The sequence below is a fragment of the Dendrobates tinctorius genome, unplaced genomic scaffold (genome assembly GCF_039654945.1).
Source record: "Dendrobates tinctorius isolate UK_male_01 unplaced genomic scaffold, ASM3965494v1 ptg000107l, whole genome shotgun sequence".
In the NCBI taxonomy this organism is placed as follows: domain Eukaryota; kingdom Metazoa; phylum Chordata; class Amphibia; order Anura; family Dendrobatidae; genus Dendrobates; species Dendrobates tinctorius.
This window is the reverse complement of record NW_027361775.1, coordinates 35,721,709-35,736,359: the sequence shown is the minus strand read 5'-3', so window position 1 is coordinate 35,736,359 and position 14,651 is coordinate 35,721,709. Positions and strand designations below refer to the sequence as shown.

The window sequence follows — 14,651 nt, the reverse complement described above, 5'->3', positions numbered from 1 at the left end:
CAATATAGTATAAAGCACCCCCATAGACCTTTATAGTATAATGGACTCCCCAAAGGCCAATTCTATATAGTATAATGCATCCCCCGTAAGCAAACTCTACATAGTATACTGCACTTTGCAATCCCCTGAGGCATGTATAGTATAATGTTCTCCCCATAGGCCTCCATAGAGTATAATGCACTCCCCATAGGCCTTTATAGTATAAAAAACCCCATAGTCACACTTTATAGAGTATAATGCACTCCCATAGGCCTCCATACAGTATAATGCACTCTCCATAGACACTCTATATGGTATAATGCACTTCTCAATAGTCAGACTCTATATAGAATAATGCATTGTAAGGTGTTGAACAGTATAAGAATGCAGGGCCCGTAAACCAGGTTGTGTCCTTAAGGTGTCTTGATTCAACAGATCTAGTTGCGTGGTCCGCAGGATTGTGGTGTGTGGACACATAGCGCCACTGCTGAGGGCAAGTGGACCTCCTGATCCTTAGCACCCGATTGCTTACGTAAACATAAAAGCATCGAGTTTCATTGCAAATGTACCCAAGCACTACCTTGCTGTCTGAGTAGAACTCAACCTCCTTCATTTCCAAGTCAATTTCTGTCAAGATAAGTTCAGCTAACTCTACTGCTAGCACAGCCGCACAGAGTTCCAGTCTGGGTATTGTGTGCTCCTGGACTGGCGCTAGTTTTGTCCAGCTCATAACAAGCCTTACATCAGATTTTGGAATAAATTCTCGGACTTTTGTGCGCTACCAGATAAATTCACCAATCCAATATTTAGGAGAAAGATTAATCCATTTATTTCCCATTATTTGGGAAATAAATGGATTAATCTTTCTCCTAAATATTGGATTGGTGAATTTATCTGGTAGCGCACAAAAGTCTGAGAATTTATTCCAAAATCTGATGTGTAAGCGGTCACGGAGCTGACCTTTGGACGTGCAGCAAGCAGATTACTGATCCTACATGCTTGAACCTCTCCTAAAAAGGGTGAGTATAATCTAAATTACTTTTCCAGCATTAACCCGGATAAGACCCTATTGCGCTCTTTGTGTTCCTTTAGTTTTGACACTTTAACAAGCCTTACATGGCATTGTTCTTTAATGTCAGTAGTTTTCAGATATGCTACTGCTGCAATAACTTTGGTTGAGGCATTGCAGAAGATACAGAGCCTTTGCATCTTGACTTCTGTTGATGGAACGGAAGCGTATGGTCGTGCCACATAAAGATTTGACAAGGCTTCTAAAGATTTCTTCCACTTTACCCACAAATCTCTCTTCTCCATTGGAAGCAGATCATCCCATTCAGACATCTCTTGGGTGAAGTCTCTCAACATTATTTTACCTTGGATAGTTACAGGGGTTACAAATCCTAGAGGATCATACAAGCTGTTTATCATGGACAGGAAGCCTCTACACGTGAAAGGTTTTTCTTCTTCGTTGATCCGAAAGGTAAATGCGTCTCTCTTCAAATCCCAGAGCAAACCAAGGCCTTGTTGCATGGGAAGGGAGTCTGTGTTTAAATCCAAGTCTTTTAGATCAGTTGAGTAATCTTGAGAGGGAAAAGTTGCCATAATTTTTTGGCTGTTGGAAGCAATTTTGTGCAGCCTCAGATTGGACAAAGCAAGCATTTCTTGTGTCCTTTTTTAGGAGACTAACTGCCAATTCATCTGTGGGTATGGATGAATGTCTAAGACCATAGATGGCGACAGCAGGGGAGGGGCCGTTCCCGAAGATGTGTACTTTCATCCAATACTTCATGATGTCTTTGTAGGGGTCATTATCGCGGTACCAGAAAATCCTCAAATAGTTTCTATGTTCTTTTTTGACAAGGAAGCAATGAAACATCTGTTGTATGTCAGCCAGGAATGCTACTGCATCTTTGCGGAAGTGAAGAAGTACTACTAGAAGTCTCTTATTGAGGTCTGGGCAAGACAAAAAGACATCGTTTAGTGAGACACCTTCATATCTGGCGCATGAGTCAAATACTACTCTTATCTGAACAGGTTTCTTAGGATGATACACGCCAAAGTTGGGTAAATACCAACATTCCTCGGAATCTTGAATTACAGGTGCAATTTTTGCATGGCCATTTTGAAGTATTCTCTCCATGAAGGCAAAGAAGTGCTCTCTCATTTCAGGTGCCTTCTGAAGTTTACATTAGAGGGAGGCAAATCAACCGTAGACAGGTTCTCTGTTGTTGGCTAAGCATTGCCTCTGGGGTTTAAATGGTAGAGGGGCCTTCCAACTCTTTGACTCATGTCTTACCATCTCTCGATCCATGATGTCCAAAAACAGTGTGTCTTCTATGGACATTACTACCTTGTTGTCTTCTCTTGTTCTGTGGAAAACCATGCACCCTATGTGATCTTGGTCGGCGTCACATGTGTGGTCTTCACAAGAAGGATCAGCTAACGGACAATGTAGAGGAGCATTGCGTGGCAACTCTTTTATCAGGAAGCCTCTCTTACATGGCTGGAAGAGATATGGACATCCATTTTCAAGAGTATTGGTAAGCATACTGCTGACTGAGGTCGGTTTGTGTGCTCCACCTAAGCAGACGTCTACAATGACCCATCCCAGGTCAAGTCTCTGAGCATATGGGGTGTTCTGTAGGCCGTTAATCTGTCCTCTAACTTTATGGACTCATAGTATGTCTTTTCCGAGGAGTAAGACAGTAGGAGCTTCCTGATCCAGTTCCGGTATCAGATGGGTTATATGCTTCAGATGAGAATGGTGAGCTGCTACCTCTGGCGTAGGTATCTCAGACCTATTGTCAGGAATCTGGTTGCACTCCAGTATTGATGGCAAGGCTAAGCAGCTTTGACCGTCTATAGACTCTACCTTTAAACCAGTTGCTTTTCTCCCCGCCGTCTCGACTCTACCCGCACATGTTTTCAAGTAATAAAGAGAACCGGGGCCAGCAATGTTCAGGATGTCGAAGAGAAAGGACTTGGCTAGAGACCTGTTGCTCTGATCCTACAAGATTGCATACACCTTGATTGCCTTATCCCGGTGGCTCGCTGGGTAGACTCTGACAAGGCAGATCTTCGAGCAGGATCTACACGTTACAAGTTACTTTCAGATCTCTGTACACTGAGAAGTGATTACTGGAGTGTCTACGTCGGTGACCATCGGCCTTTCGACACACTCTTCTACTTGCGATGATACCCCTGAGGGTGGTCCAGAGTGTAAGGCTGTGTTGTGCTCCACGCTACCACATTCCTCACATTTTACATTGGTTTCACAGCTCTTAGCGAAGTGCAAGGTCATTGCAAAGCATCTGAAACATATTTTGTTTTCTTTGAGGAAACCTTTGCGGTCTTCTAGAGACTTTTCCCTAAAGGCTCTGCATTTTAGCAGAGGATGTGGTTTCTTGTGTAGGGGGAAGTGTTTGCTGAGATCCCTAGGTTTGTCTTCCTCTGGGGAGATCTTGCTTGCTTTGTAAGGAAAATCTGTAAGAGTAACATTATGTTTTGTGGACTGTTACTGGTGATTTAAAAGGTTTTACACCAGGGGCAGTGCTACATGACATAGTGAAATCAAAACTGGAGTTATTTCTAACTCTTGCTTGTTGAGTAACAAAGTCTGAAATGAGACCTTATGAGTCTGATTGTAATGGGACGCATGACTGATCCACTTCTCTTGTAGGTTGTAAGCGAGTTTTTGAACAATTGGGTTGACACCTTTGGAAGAGTCCAGGAATGCCAACCCTGGCTGGTCCCCTTCTATCTGAGCCCCCTGTACCTCCATTAACAAGTCACTCAGTTCCATGAGCTTTTGATAACCCTTATTCCCTATTCTGGGAAAATCATCAAGTCTTTTATACATAGCATTTTCAATAGCTTTTACTGACCCATAACATTCATCAAGTCTCTCCCACACCATACGGAGGCCTATGTGTGGGTAATTTATGTTAATGTTTCTGATTCTTTTGGCGTGTTCAGCAGACTCGTCCCAAAGCCACTTTACCAGTAGATCTAACTGTTCACTACTAGAAAGATCTAAGTCTATAATGGCATTCCTGAAGGAGGCTCGCCGTGCTCTATAGCTCTCAGCTTGATCGTTGAATTTTACAAGTCCCTTGGTCATGAGCTCCCAACGAGCAAAGAACTTTGCAAAGTTCATAGTTGCTGGGTCAGCACCAACATGAGCTGGTGTGCTGTTGTCATGCTGTATGTATAGTGCATCCTCATACCTGTAAGGAGCTTCTGGCTTAGGATAGTCTGTATAATACCGTTCCGATGCAAAGGGTGTCCCTTTCAGTCTGGGTGGAGGCTGTACCTTCTGTTCTGTGGAATGGTAGCAGTGGTTGACATCTCTGTGCTGGACGTCTCCTCATCTATGGTAGTGAAGTTCGGGGTTGGATCGCTGGTAATCGGCGTAGGTTGGTTGATGTGGTGCGTCAGGGCTGTCATCCATGCCGGAATGTTGACGGACCTACTCTGCGCTGCGCTGGATCTTGCTGCTCTAGATCTGGTCCAGGAATGTTGCTGCACCTCTCGCAATCAGGATCCTTCATAGCCTCCACATACTCTGCTTTAGCTATGGCAGCTGCTGTCTCTTTGTGTGCTGCAAGTTTTTCTAGCTCTGCTTGCAAACATGCAGTTTCTGCTTCTCTCTCTGCCTGCAAACGTGCGGTTTCGGCTTGGAGGCGTGCGGTTTCGGCCTCTCTCGGCTTGCATACGTGCGGTTTCGGTTTGCAGAAGTGCGGTTTCAGCCTCTCTCTCTGACTGCAGACGTGCGGTGTTATGAATGAGTCACCGTAGGAGGCAAAAACAGAAATACTAGCTAAGTCCAGAAAACCAGAGAAGTTGGCAGCTATCGGATTGCAGACCCCTGAACCTATCAACAACAACTAGCAGTAGCCGTGGGGGGTTCCTACGGTGCCCTAGACCCCTCGATCACAGTCGGAGAACTAAATAACCTAAAGACAGAAAGGGAAATCTAAACTGCCCCAGAGCAGACCCCAAAGCAATAGGCAGCCCCCAACATATAATGATGGTGAAGCAAGATGAAAAAACACTCACACAGAAAGATAGGCTGAGCAAATGATGGGGCCCAAGCTAACTAAATAGGACAGGATAGAAAAGCTGCTGTCTGCAATCCGCCAAAACCCTATCAAAACAAAAGCCAACAGACTGATAGGGAAAAAAGCCCTGAAGACGCTAGGCTTCAAAAAGACTATATCAGTACTCAGGTATTTTCTGAAGACAGAGCAAAAAGGAATTCAGCTCACCCCAGAAGGGAATGGCAGAAATCCAGAAAAACAAGGCAAAACAAAACCAAAACACAAATGCAAAAAGCAGAGCAGAAAACTTAGCTTTTGAGGAGCAGGAATCAGACTGGTCTCCTAGAATCCCTCTGAGAAATCACCAGCAAGGCAAAAGGGCGTCGGCTGCCTTATATCCAGTCAGCAATTCCAGTCACCCAGTCATCATCATCCTGCTCAGGTGCTTGGTAATCAGCCTCACTACCTTCCTTCACCAGAAGAGGGAGTTCATCAGACCTCAATGGTGAAGGGGAAAATGAACTCACAACAGTGCGGCTTCTGTCTCTCTTGCTGCCTGCAAACATGCGGTTTCTGCATCTTGCTCCACCTGTCTCAGCTTTAAGTCCATCTCTTCTTTCGGCGAAGGAGGATCTTGCTTTGGCTGCTTCGGCACGAATGACAGCAGCGAGCTTTGCTAATGACGATCTGCTGGAGCTTGCTCGTGACCTCGTTTTGAGTGAGTATGTGCAGTTTCGAGACATTGTGCGCTTAGCTGCGTACAGCTGAGTATATTAGCAGGAAACTGTCTATGCGTGGCAGCTTCCGCATGGCAGGAATGATGAAGCGCTTGTTGGCGGGCACCACTCTCGGTACTTGTGACTGTATGGCGCCCGCTGCAGTATCCGTAGGCAGTGCGGTGTGGGTACAAGCTGCTCCTTAAGTCATATTCACTATCACAGGCGTCTAGCATCTGTTTTACTGTTCAGCCTTCATACACGTTGATACGTTGTGCAATCTAGCATAGAGCATAAACCACTTTCTGTCTTCCAAATAAGCAGACTATTCTCTGTAGTCTAACTTGTTTATTTGTGAACAGGTATAGAACATGCGGTAAAACTATAAGAATACAAACAACATAGATAAGTATTGGGCAGATGATCACACAGCTAACACTTACAATTACAGGAAGTATACAGTGTGATGCAAACTTTCCATGGAAATACACAGGTTACTAATCACATCTCCTATGCACTGGCTGCTACACAGTTAACAATATCTCTGTACAATACTGCATTGCAAGAAAAGATATTAATCTTACCAGATATGCTTTTCCAGGATAGCAAAACTCAAGTTGGGGAATTACAGGAGGACAACTAAACACGTGTGTCCTATGAAGTACACAGAAGAAAATGGCATCTTCCGCTTCCCAGTATACATTGCTTCAATCCCACAATGCAACACTCTGTCTGCTGTTAAAGCCACAGGCTATAAATGCTATTCAAGACACAGGCTATCAATTCAGCCATCACTAGATGGTGCTAACAACTAAACCAGCATATAATACAAACATATTGCCCAATATTCAGAGGGCAGAACAGCATTCAATATTGAAAAAAGAAACAGCACTCACCATTGCTTCTTAAAAAAGGTTAATGTCCTTTATTTCATGTGGTGGGACAATTCTTTAACATGCAGGGGGAGCGGGGAAGTGAAGCAATGGTGAGTGCTGTTTCTTTTTTCAATATCTATATAGTATAAGCAGTCCTTCAAAAATGAAAGCAGCACACCATAAAGACTTCCAATATGGTGATATTTATTAGCCCATCTGGCTATTTGCCCATACGTGTTTCGGTCCAAGGGGTGCGGACCTTGGACAAGAAAGGTCCGCACCCCTTGGATTGAAACGTCGATGTATGGGCAAATAGCCAGATAGGCTAATAAATAGGACCTTATTTGGAAGTCTTTATGGTGTGCTGCTCCTTTTTTGAAGGACTATTTTGAGGTTTGGTATATACCTGGAAGGCTTGCACCCACATGATAGTCTTTTTTGTGCTGCTTTTTCACTTTTTTCTACGTATATAGTATAAGCATAAGTATAGGCAGACTCTATATAGCATAAACACCTCATAGGAAGACTCCTCTATATAGTATAATGCACTCTCCATAGGCAGACTCTATATAATATAAGGCTGCTCATCACGTACAGGAGGACTTAGCTTCAATGTTATGTATCTGAACAAGCTATAACCCATCTGAAAATAACATAGCAGATCCTCAGCAATTTGTGGTACAACTGCATGCTTACTGCTTGATTAATGTGTGGGAAGAATCACTAAGTTTATGGGAACCTTTATAATTTCAAGCAACCTGACATTTGTTTTATGGCTCATGAACACATTAGAGACCTGTGCAAGGAGATCCATTATCCCTTGCAGCTGTAGATGCCATGTTTGTCTTCTATTGGTGTCCTATCAAAAAAAAAAAAATTTCTATGACGGCATATGAAATTGAAGATATATGCCTGCTCTATGATGACTGTATATAAAATTAATGAGGCCTTAGACCTTCAATAGATGTTTTTTTTTCATCTGCCAAATCGACAACCTCTGAAAGAATGCATTGATTCATTTTATTTGTTCGCACCACAGGTAAATGTTCCAATATTTTTTCATTTTTCAATAACTGTTCAGACAACCATATTATGTGTACTACTATGTAAAATCTCTGATGTAAAAATATATATATATATATTTATTATATACTTTATTAATTTATTATATTATATATTTATTAGGTAATGGGACCCACTGTGCGGATATTGATGAATGTAAAACCGGCAATATCTGTTCACCTTATGCAACCTGCAATAACACAATAGGAAGTTACATCTGTACTTGTAATGATGGATTCTCAGGTAAATTCTTTTTAGCACATCAGTAATTCATTTAAGACAGTTGAAGCCTACTCCTGAACCATGGCCTCCCACAAGATCATATGTATCTAATGAGAAATCCAGCCCTTGATGATATTTTACAGATCAATGATGACAACATGCATCTTATTAACTTTGTGAAGGTCCTTCAGTTTTCACCGTTTAAACATTTAGGGCCACTGTATAGAAATATAAATGAATCATAAAAAAGAATCTGTCACCACATTTGACCTACAGTGGGGAAAATAAGTATTTGATACACTGCAGAATGTGCAAGTTTTCCCACCTACAAACAATAGAGAGGTCTGTAATTTTTATCGTACATACACTTCAACTGTGAGAGACTGAATCTAAAAATAAAAAACAGAAAATAACATTGTAAGATTTTTAAAGGATTAAATTGCATGAAATAAGTATTTGATCACCTACCAAGCAGCAAGAATACTTGCTCTCACATGCCTGTTAGTTTTTATGAAGCCCTCCTACTCTGCACTCATTACCTATGCTAACCCCTTTCTGATATCGGACGTACATTTACACTGATGTCGGACTACCTCCCTTTGATGTGGGCTCCGGCGGTGAGCCAACATCTTTCCCGGGGCATGTGCCTGGAATAGCCGCGGGTGGAATCGCGATCCACCCACGACTATTAATCCTTTAAATGCTGCGGTCATGCGCTGACAGTGGCTTTTAATAAGCCCTTCTTGCCATCGCACCGGAAATCCGCCCAACGGTGACTCATATCACGTGATCGCGGATCACCAGTGTGTTCGCATGACAACCGGAGGTCTCCTGGAGACATCTATGGTTGTCATTGCAGGCTTGCTGTGAGCACCACCCAGTGGTCGGCGCTCATGGAAAATGAGTAATTCTACTACATAGAGGCAAACTGATCTATGTACCAGAGCCAATTGAGTTGTAGCAGCTTCTAGTCTCATATGGAGACTATTGAAGCATGCCTAAAGTAAGAAAAAATGTTTTTAAAAATATAAAAAAAATTAAAAAATTATACAAGTTCAAATCACCCCCCCCTTCGCCTCATTCAAAATAAAACAATATAAATATCAAACACACACATTTGGTATTGCCGAGTTCAGAATCGCCCAATCTATCAATAAAAAAAAAGATTAACCTGATCGCTAAATGGCGTAGCGCGAAAAAATGTCAAAACGCCAGAATTAGTTTTTTGGTCTCTGCGACATTGCATTAACATGCAATAATGGGTGATCAAAAGATTGTATCTGCACCAAACTGGTATCATTAAAAATGTCAGCTCGGCACGCAAAAGAAAAATCCTCACCCGACCCGAGATCACGAAAAATGGGACATGCTTCGGGTATCGGAAAATGGCACAATTTCTTTTTTAAGCAAAGTTTGGAATTTTTTTCACCACTTAGATAAAAAGAATGTAGACATGTTTGGTGTCTATGAACTCATAATGACCTGGAGAATCATAATGGCAGGTCAGTGTTAGCATTTAGAGAACCTAGTAAAAAGCCAAACAAAAAACAAGTGTGGGATTGCACTTTTTTTTGCAATTTCACCGCACTTGGAATTTTTTTCCCGTTTTATAGTACATGACATGGTAAAACCAATGGTGTCTTTCAAAAGTACAACTCGTCCCTCAAAAAACAAGCCCCCATATGGCCAAACTAAAAAAGTTATGGCTCTGGGAAGAAGGGGTCAAAAAACAAAAACTCAAGAACTAAAATACCTCCGGGGGCTAAAGGGTTAATTGCACCTGATTGAACGCGCTACCTGTATAAGATACACCTGTCTACACACTCAATCAACTTCACTCGCTGTGTTTGGAGGAAGAAGAAGGATGAGTACTGTCACGGGGTCCTTCTCTGGTATCACACAATCAACAGAGCAAGCGAAGAGTGAACAATTCCAAGACCTTTATTCAGGCAAAAATACGAAAAGGTCCATATTCAGTCCACCACACAAAGGATAAGATAGTCCAGAATAAGAATGTAGTCCAGTATCAGGATAAAATGTCCAGGGAAACGAGATTTCAAAACTCTAGCACCAGAGGATAAAAATGGGTCCTTCTCTCTGAAATGCAGCCTTTTCACCCTCTTGTCTCTACCGGAACTGACTTGTCCAGCTGCCGTTCTTCCCCCCACCCCCTTCCTTGTCCAGGGGTAGTCCAACAAGTTGCCTTTCAGAGGAGAACAAAAGGCCTTAGGGATTAATGCACTACAGGGGGTCATCAAGAGACAGATACAGTGAGGCTGTAGACTTACAATGTAATAAGAAAAACACTATGAAAATAACTGGAATTGTTAAAAATAGGAATATACAAAAAATGACATCCACATAACATATCACACCATCACAACCTCTCCCCCCCCCATAATAAGTGAGCACGTTATGAGGTCTACACAGACCTCAGGCCTGCTCACTTTAGTCCACACTGCTCAGTTATTTATAGTTCCTTGTACGGTGGCAGGGGTAGGTCGGCCTGGGGAGCCTATGGTTCTTCTTGTCGAGACAGTCCATCGGCGTTCTGGGGTTGGCTTCCTCGCTTGTATTGGATGGAGAAGCTGTAGGGTTGTAAAGACAAGCTCCACCGCAGCAATCTTCCATTGTCCCCTGATACGCGATTCAGCCATGTGAGGGGGTTGTGGTCTGTAACAATTGTAAAGTCTCTGCCATACAAGTAGGGCTGCAATTTTTTTAGCGCCCATACGATGGCAAGGCACTCCTTTTCAATAGTGGCATAGGCAACTTCCCGTTCCAGTAGTTTCCGACTGGCAAAAGCAACAGGATGTTCTTCTCTGGCGGCGTTCACTTGGCTAAGTACTGCCCCAATCCCAAAGGTGGATGCATCTGTCTGCACGAGGAACCTGCGTTTATAATCCGGGGCAGCCAAGACAGGAGCAGTGACGAGGGCAGTCTTTAACGCTGAAAAGGCATCCTTGCATGCCGTCGTCCACGTCACATTCCTAGGCATGTTCTTGCAGGTCAGGTCGGTTAGGGGCTTGGCCAAGGTGCTGAAATTAGAAACAAATTTGCGATAGTAACCAGCAGTTCCTAGAAACGCAAGTACCTGCTTTTTAGTCTGGGGTCTACACCAGTTGCTAATGGCTTCCACCTTGGCAGGCTCAGGCCTTAGTGTCCCACCCCCTACTCTATGCCCGAGGTACTGCACCTCAGCCATCCCTATTTGGCACTTATCAGGGTGAATGGTCAGTCCTGCAGTAAGGATACAGTCCAGCACTATGCCCAAGTGTTTAAGATGTTCCTCCCAGGTTGTGCTAAAAATGGCGATGTCGTCTAAGTAAGCACAGGCAAAGTCCTGACATTGTTGTAACAGTCGATCCACCAGTTTCTGGAAAGTAGCGGGGGCAGTTTTCATCCCAAAGGGCATTCCCAGGAACTCATAAAGCCCAAATGGAGTAATGAAGGTTGAGCGCTCCCGAGCATCCTCCGTTAGGGGTATCTGCCAGTACCCCTTGCTCAAGTCTAATGTGGTCACAAATTGGGCACTGGCCAGATGATCCAATAGATCATCAATCCTGGGCATGGGATAAGCATCACTCTTGGTGGCATCATTTAGTCATCTGTAATCAACGCAGAATCGTGTTGTACCATCCTTCTTGGGGACCAGGAGGACAGGAGAGGCCCAAGAACTGTGAGATGGCTGAATAACTCCCAGTTGTTTCATCTCCTCCAGTTCGTTCTTTATCATGCCTTGAACAGCCTCTGGAACCCGGTAGGCAGCCTGCTGGATGGGGCGTTGTCCGGGGGTTTCCACATGGTGACTGGTGAGGGTAGTCTTCCCCGGCTTTGAGGAGAAAGCAGCAGCCCTCGGCCTTAGTACGGCGACAATATCGTCCTTTTGTATATCCAATAAATGGGAGCCGAGGGGCACTTGTTCCAGTGATCCTCCCGCTTGGGCAACCTGGAGGAGATCTGGGAGATACTCGTCGTCGGCGGTATCACTAGGGGGGTGGCAGACAGCTAGAACAGGCAGAGATCGGTCGTGGTAGTCTTTCAGCATGTTAATGTGGACAGTTTTCTGTTGTTGACTACTAGAGTTCAGGGCAATAACATAGTGTCATTAATTTTCTTGACAACCTGATAAGGGCCTTCCCACACTGCTTGAAGCTTGTTGGCAGGGGAAGCAGTAATCATGAGCACTTGCTGTCCTTCCATAAATTCCCAGCTCCTGGCATTATGGTCATACCAGGTTTTTTGTCTGGACTGGGCCATTCGCTGATGTTCTTTAGCAAAGGTAGCTAGCTGGGCGAGACGGTCTCTGAGCTCTAGAACATAGGGAACGATGGGCATTCCGGTATCTGAGATGTCTCCCTCCAAATGTTCTTTCAGAAGAGTGAGAGGCCCACGGACCTTCCAGCTAAACAGTAGTTCGAAGGGAGAGAACCCTGTCGACTCTTGGGGAACCTCCCGATAGGCGAAGAGGAGATGTGGCAGGTACTTTTCCCAGTCTTTTTCAACATCAACAAAAGCCCTCAGCATATTTTTTAGGGTTCCATTAAAGCGTTCACATAGTCCGTTGGTCTGCGGGTGGTATGGGGTGGTGCGAATGGCTCGAACACCACAGGTATGCCATAGGGACTGGACCAGATCTGACATGAACTGAGTGCCTTGATCCGACAATATTTCACTAGGAAACCCTACCCGGGTAAAGATGGGAACAAGGGCCTCGGCTACCTTTACTGCTGTAATACTGGACAGGGCCACAGCTTCAGGATACCTAGTGGCATAATCCACCACGGTCAGGATATATTTTTTCCCTGACCTGTTGGGGTGGGCCAGAGGACCTATGATGTCGACGGCTACACGTTGAAATGGTTCCTCATTTATGGGCAGGGATTGCAGGGGTACCTTATGTCGAGCTTCTGGATGCCGCATTCGCTGGCACACATCACAGGTGCGGCAATAATGGGCTACCGACTGCGAGACGCCCGGCCAGTAAAAACTTTGGGTGAGTCTCTTTTCAGTCCTTTTTCTCCCTTGATGCCCAGCCAAGGGGATGTCATGGGCCAGTTGAAGTAGCTGTGCCCTGTACTTCTGAGGGACAATGAGTTGCCTGGTCGTTGCGTCAGGGTTGCCCTGGTCACTGCCCTTTGTTACACGATAATACAGTCCGTTTTCTCGAGTGAAGCCATCCCCATTATCTCCCATGTGCCCAGTTTCTGCCTTTCAACTAAGGGCTGCTAAGGTAGTGTCACCCTCTATTTCTCTCCTAAACTCCTCTCTGTCCCAAGACTCTCCCAATGTGGTAGCAGCGAAAGTATTGCTTACCGACTCTGATGCGGTTCGTGGTGGTTGCTCCCCGGTGGGGTCCGGATGACGTAGTGCTTGAAGGGCCTGTAGTCAGGTGACTGCTCCCTCAAATTGGCACTGTAACTCCCCAATGTCGTTCCCATGGAGGATATCTGCAGGAAGTCCTCCCATAACTCCAATCCAACAGTTTTTCTCCACAACCATAATCCAAACACACAGAAGCACGCTGTATATATTTGCGGGCACCGCCCGCCAAGACAATGGGAATTCCCGGACCCTGGTAAATTGCCTCGGGTCGAACCACACGGAGGTCAGCGATAGTCAAGAATGCCCCCGTGTCTCTAAATCCTGACACTTTGTATCCATCAATAAAGACATCCTGCAGGTGGCGTTGCCGTTGCTCTGAGTAGCTAAAGGGCAGAGGCCAGAGTCCGTACACTCCAGGAGGGGTATCTATGGGGCCGTGGTCGGTGGTCCACTCTGGTGGGGGTGGGGGTAGCTCTTCCTCAGGTGTGGTGGAATGTACAAGATGCACTGGATGAGGTGGGGCTACGTGGGGCTCCCTCTGAATCCTGGAGTGACAGCCAGACTGCAAATGTCCAGGTTGCCCACACCCATAACACCTCCTCTCTGTGATGCCCCCAGGTCGTGGTCGGAACTGTTGGGGCCTAGGATTGTGAGGCATGATTGTCATTGGCTTGCGACTAGGTGGAAGGGCAGATATAATTGGAGGGGGACGGGGCGCGGGAGCAGGCCGTGGTTCATTGTCCAGAAGCCTCCTCCATTGCGGCCGGATAGTAAGGGCTTCATCGGCCAGGGCTGCAGTTCTATCCACGGTACACGGCGTGCGCTCCCGGACCCATTCCCGTACCTCTGCAGGGCACTTGGCAAGAAATTGTTCTATAAGGAACGCCTGTATAACATCTTCCACATTAAAGGCGTTTTCTGCTTCCAGCCATCTCCGACATGCCTCGGACATCTTATGTGCATACATCCTAAACGATCCCCCCGTGGTGCATGGGAGGTCTCGGAACTTGGCCCTATATGAGTCTGGGGTGATAGCATGGTAATCCAGGATAGTCTGCTTTACAATGTTATAATCCCGATTCCGCAGTGCATCAATGGTTCGGTAAGCCTCCGCCAAGCTTCCTTTGAGGAGCCCCACTAACAAACGCATCCAGCTAGAGTGGGGCACCTCCATCACAGCACACTGCTGCTCAAAGTCTTTGAAGAACCCCTCCACATCTCCAGAAGCCTTATCAAATGGCTTAAACTCTGTCCGGGTGATCCGTACAGGCTCCCGGATTGTTGGGGTTACACTCCACATTGCGTTACTCCCTTTTTCAAGCTCCATTGCTTCCTGTCTCCGCTGTGCCCGGCGGGCAGCCTCCTCCTTGTACTCCTGAGAGACGCCGGGGCCCAGAACCGCCATCTCTTCTTCATACCACACCAACCACTGG

General features: G+C 45.3%; 1 protein-coding gene across 1 annotated transcript in view; it reads left to right on the top strand.

Moving 5' to 3' along the window:
• LOC141100710 (uncharacterized) overlaps positions 1-14,651 on the top strand; it is a 503,724-nt gene that overhangs the window by 430,111 nt on the left and 58,962 nt on the right. The window contains exon 58 of the mRNA XM_073589357.1: positions 7,795-7,914. Within this exon, the coding sequence (XP_073445458.1) occupies positions 7,795-7,914 (120 nt within the window). The remainder of the gene's footprint in view (positions 1-7,794; positions 7,915-14,651) is intronic.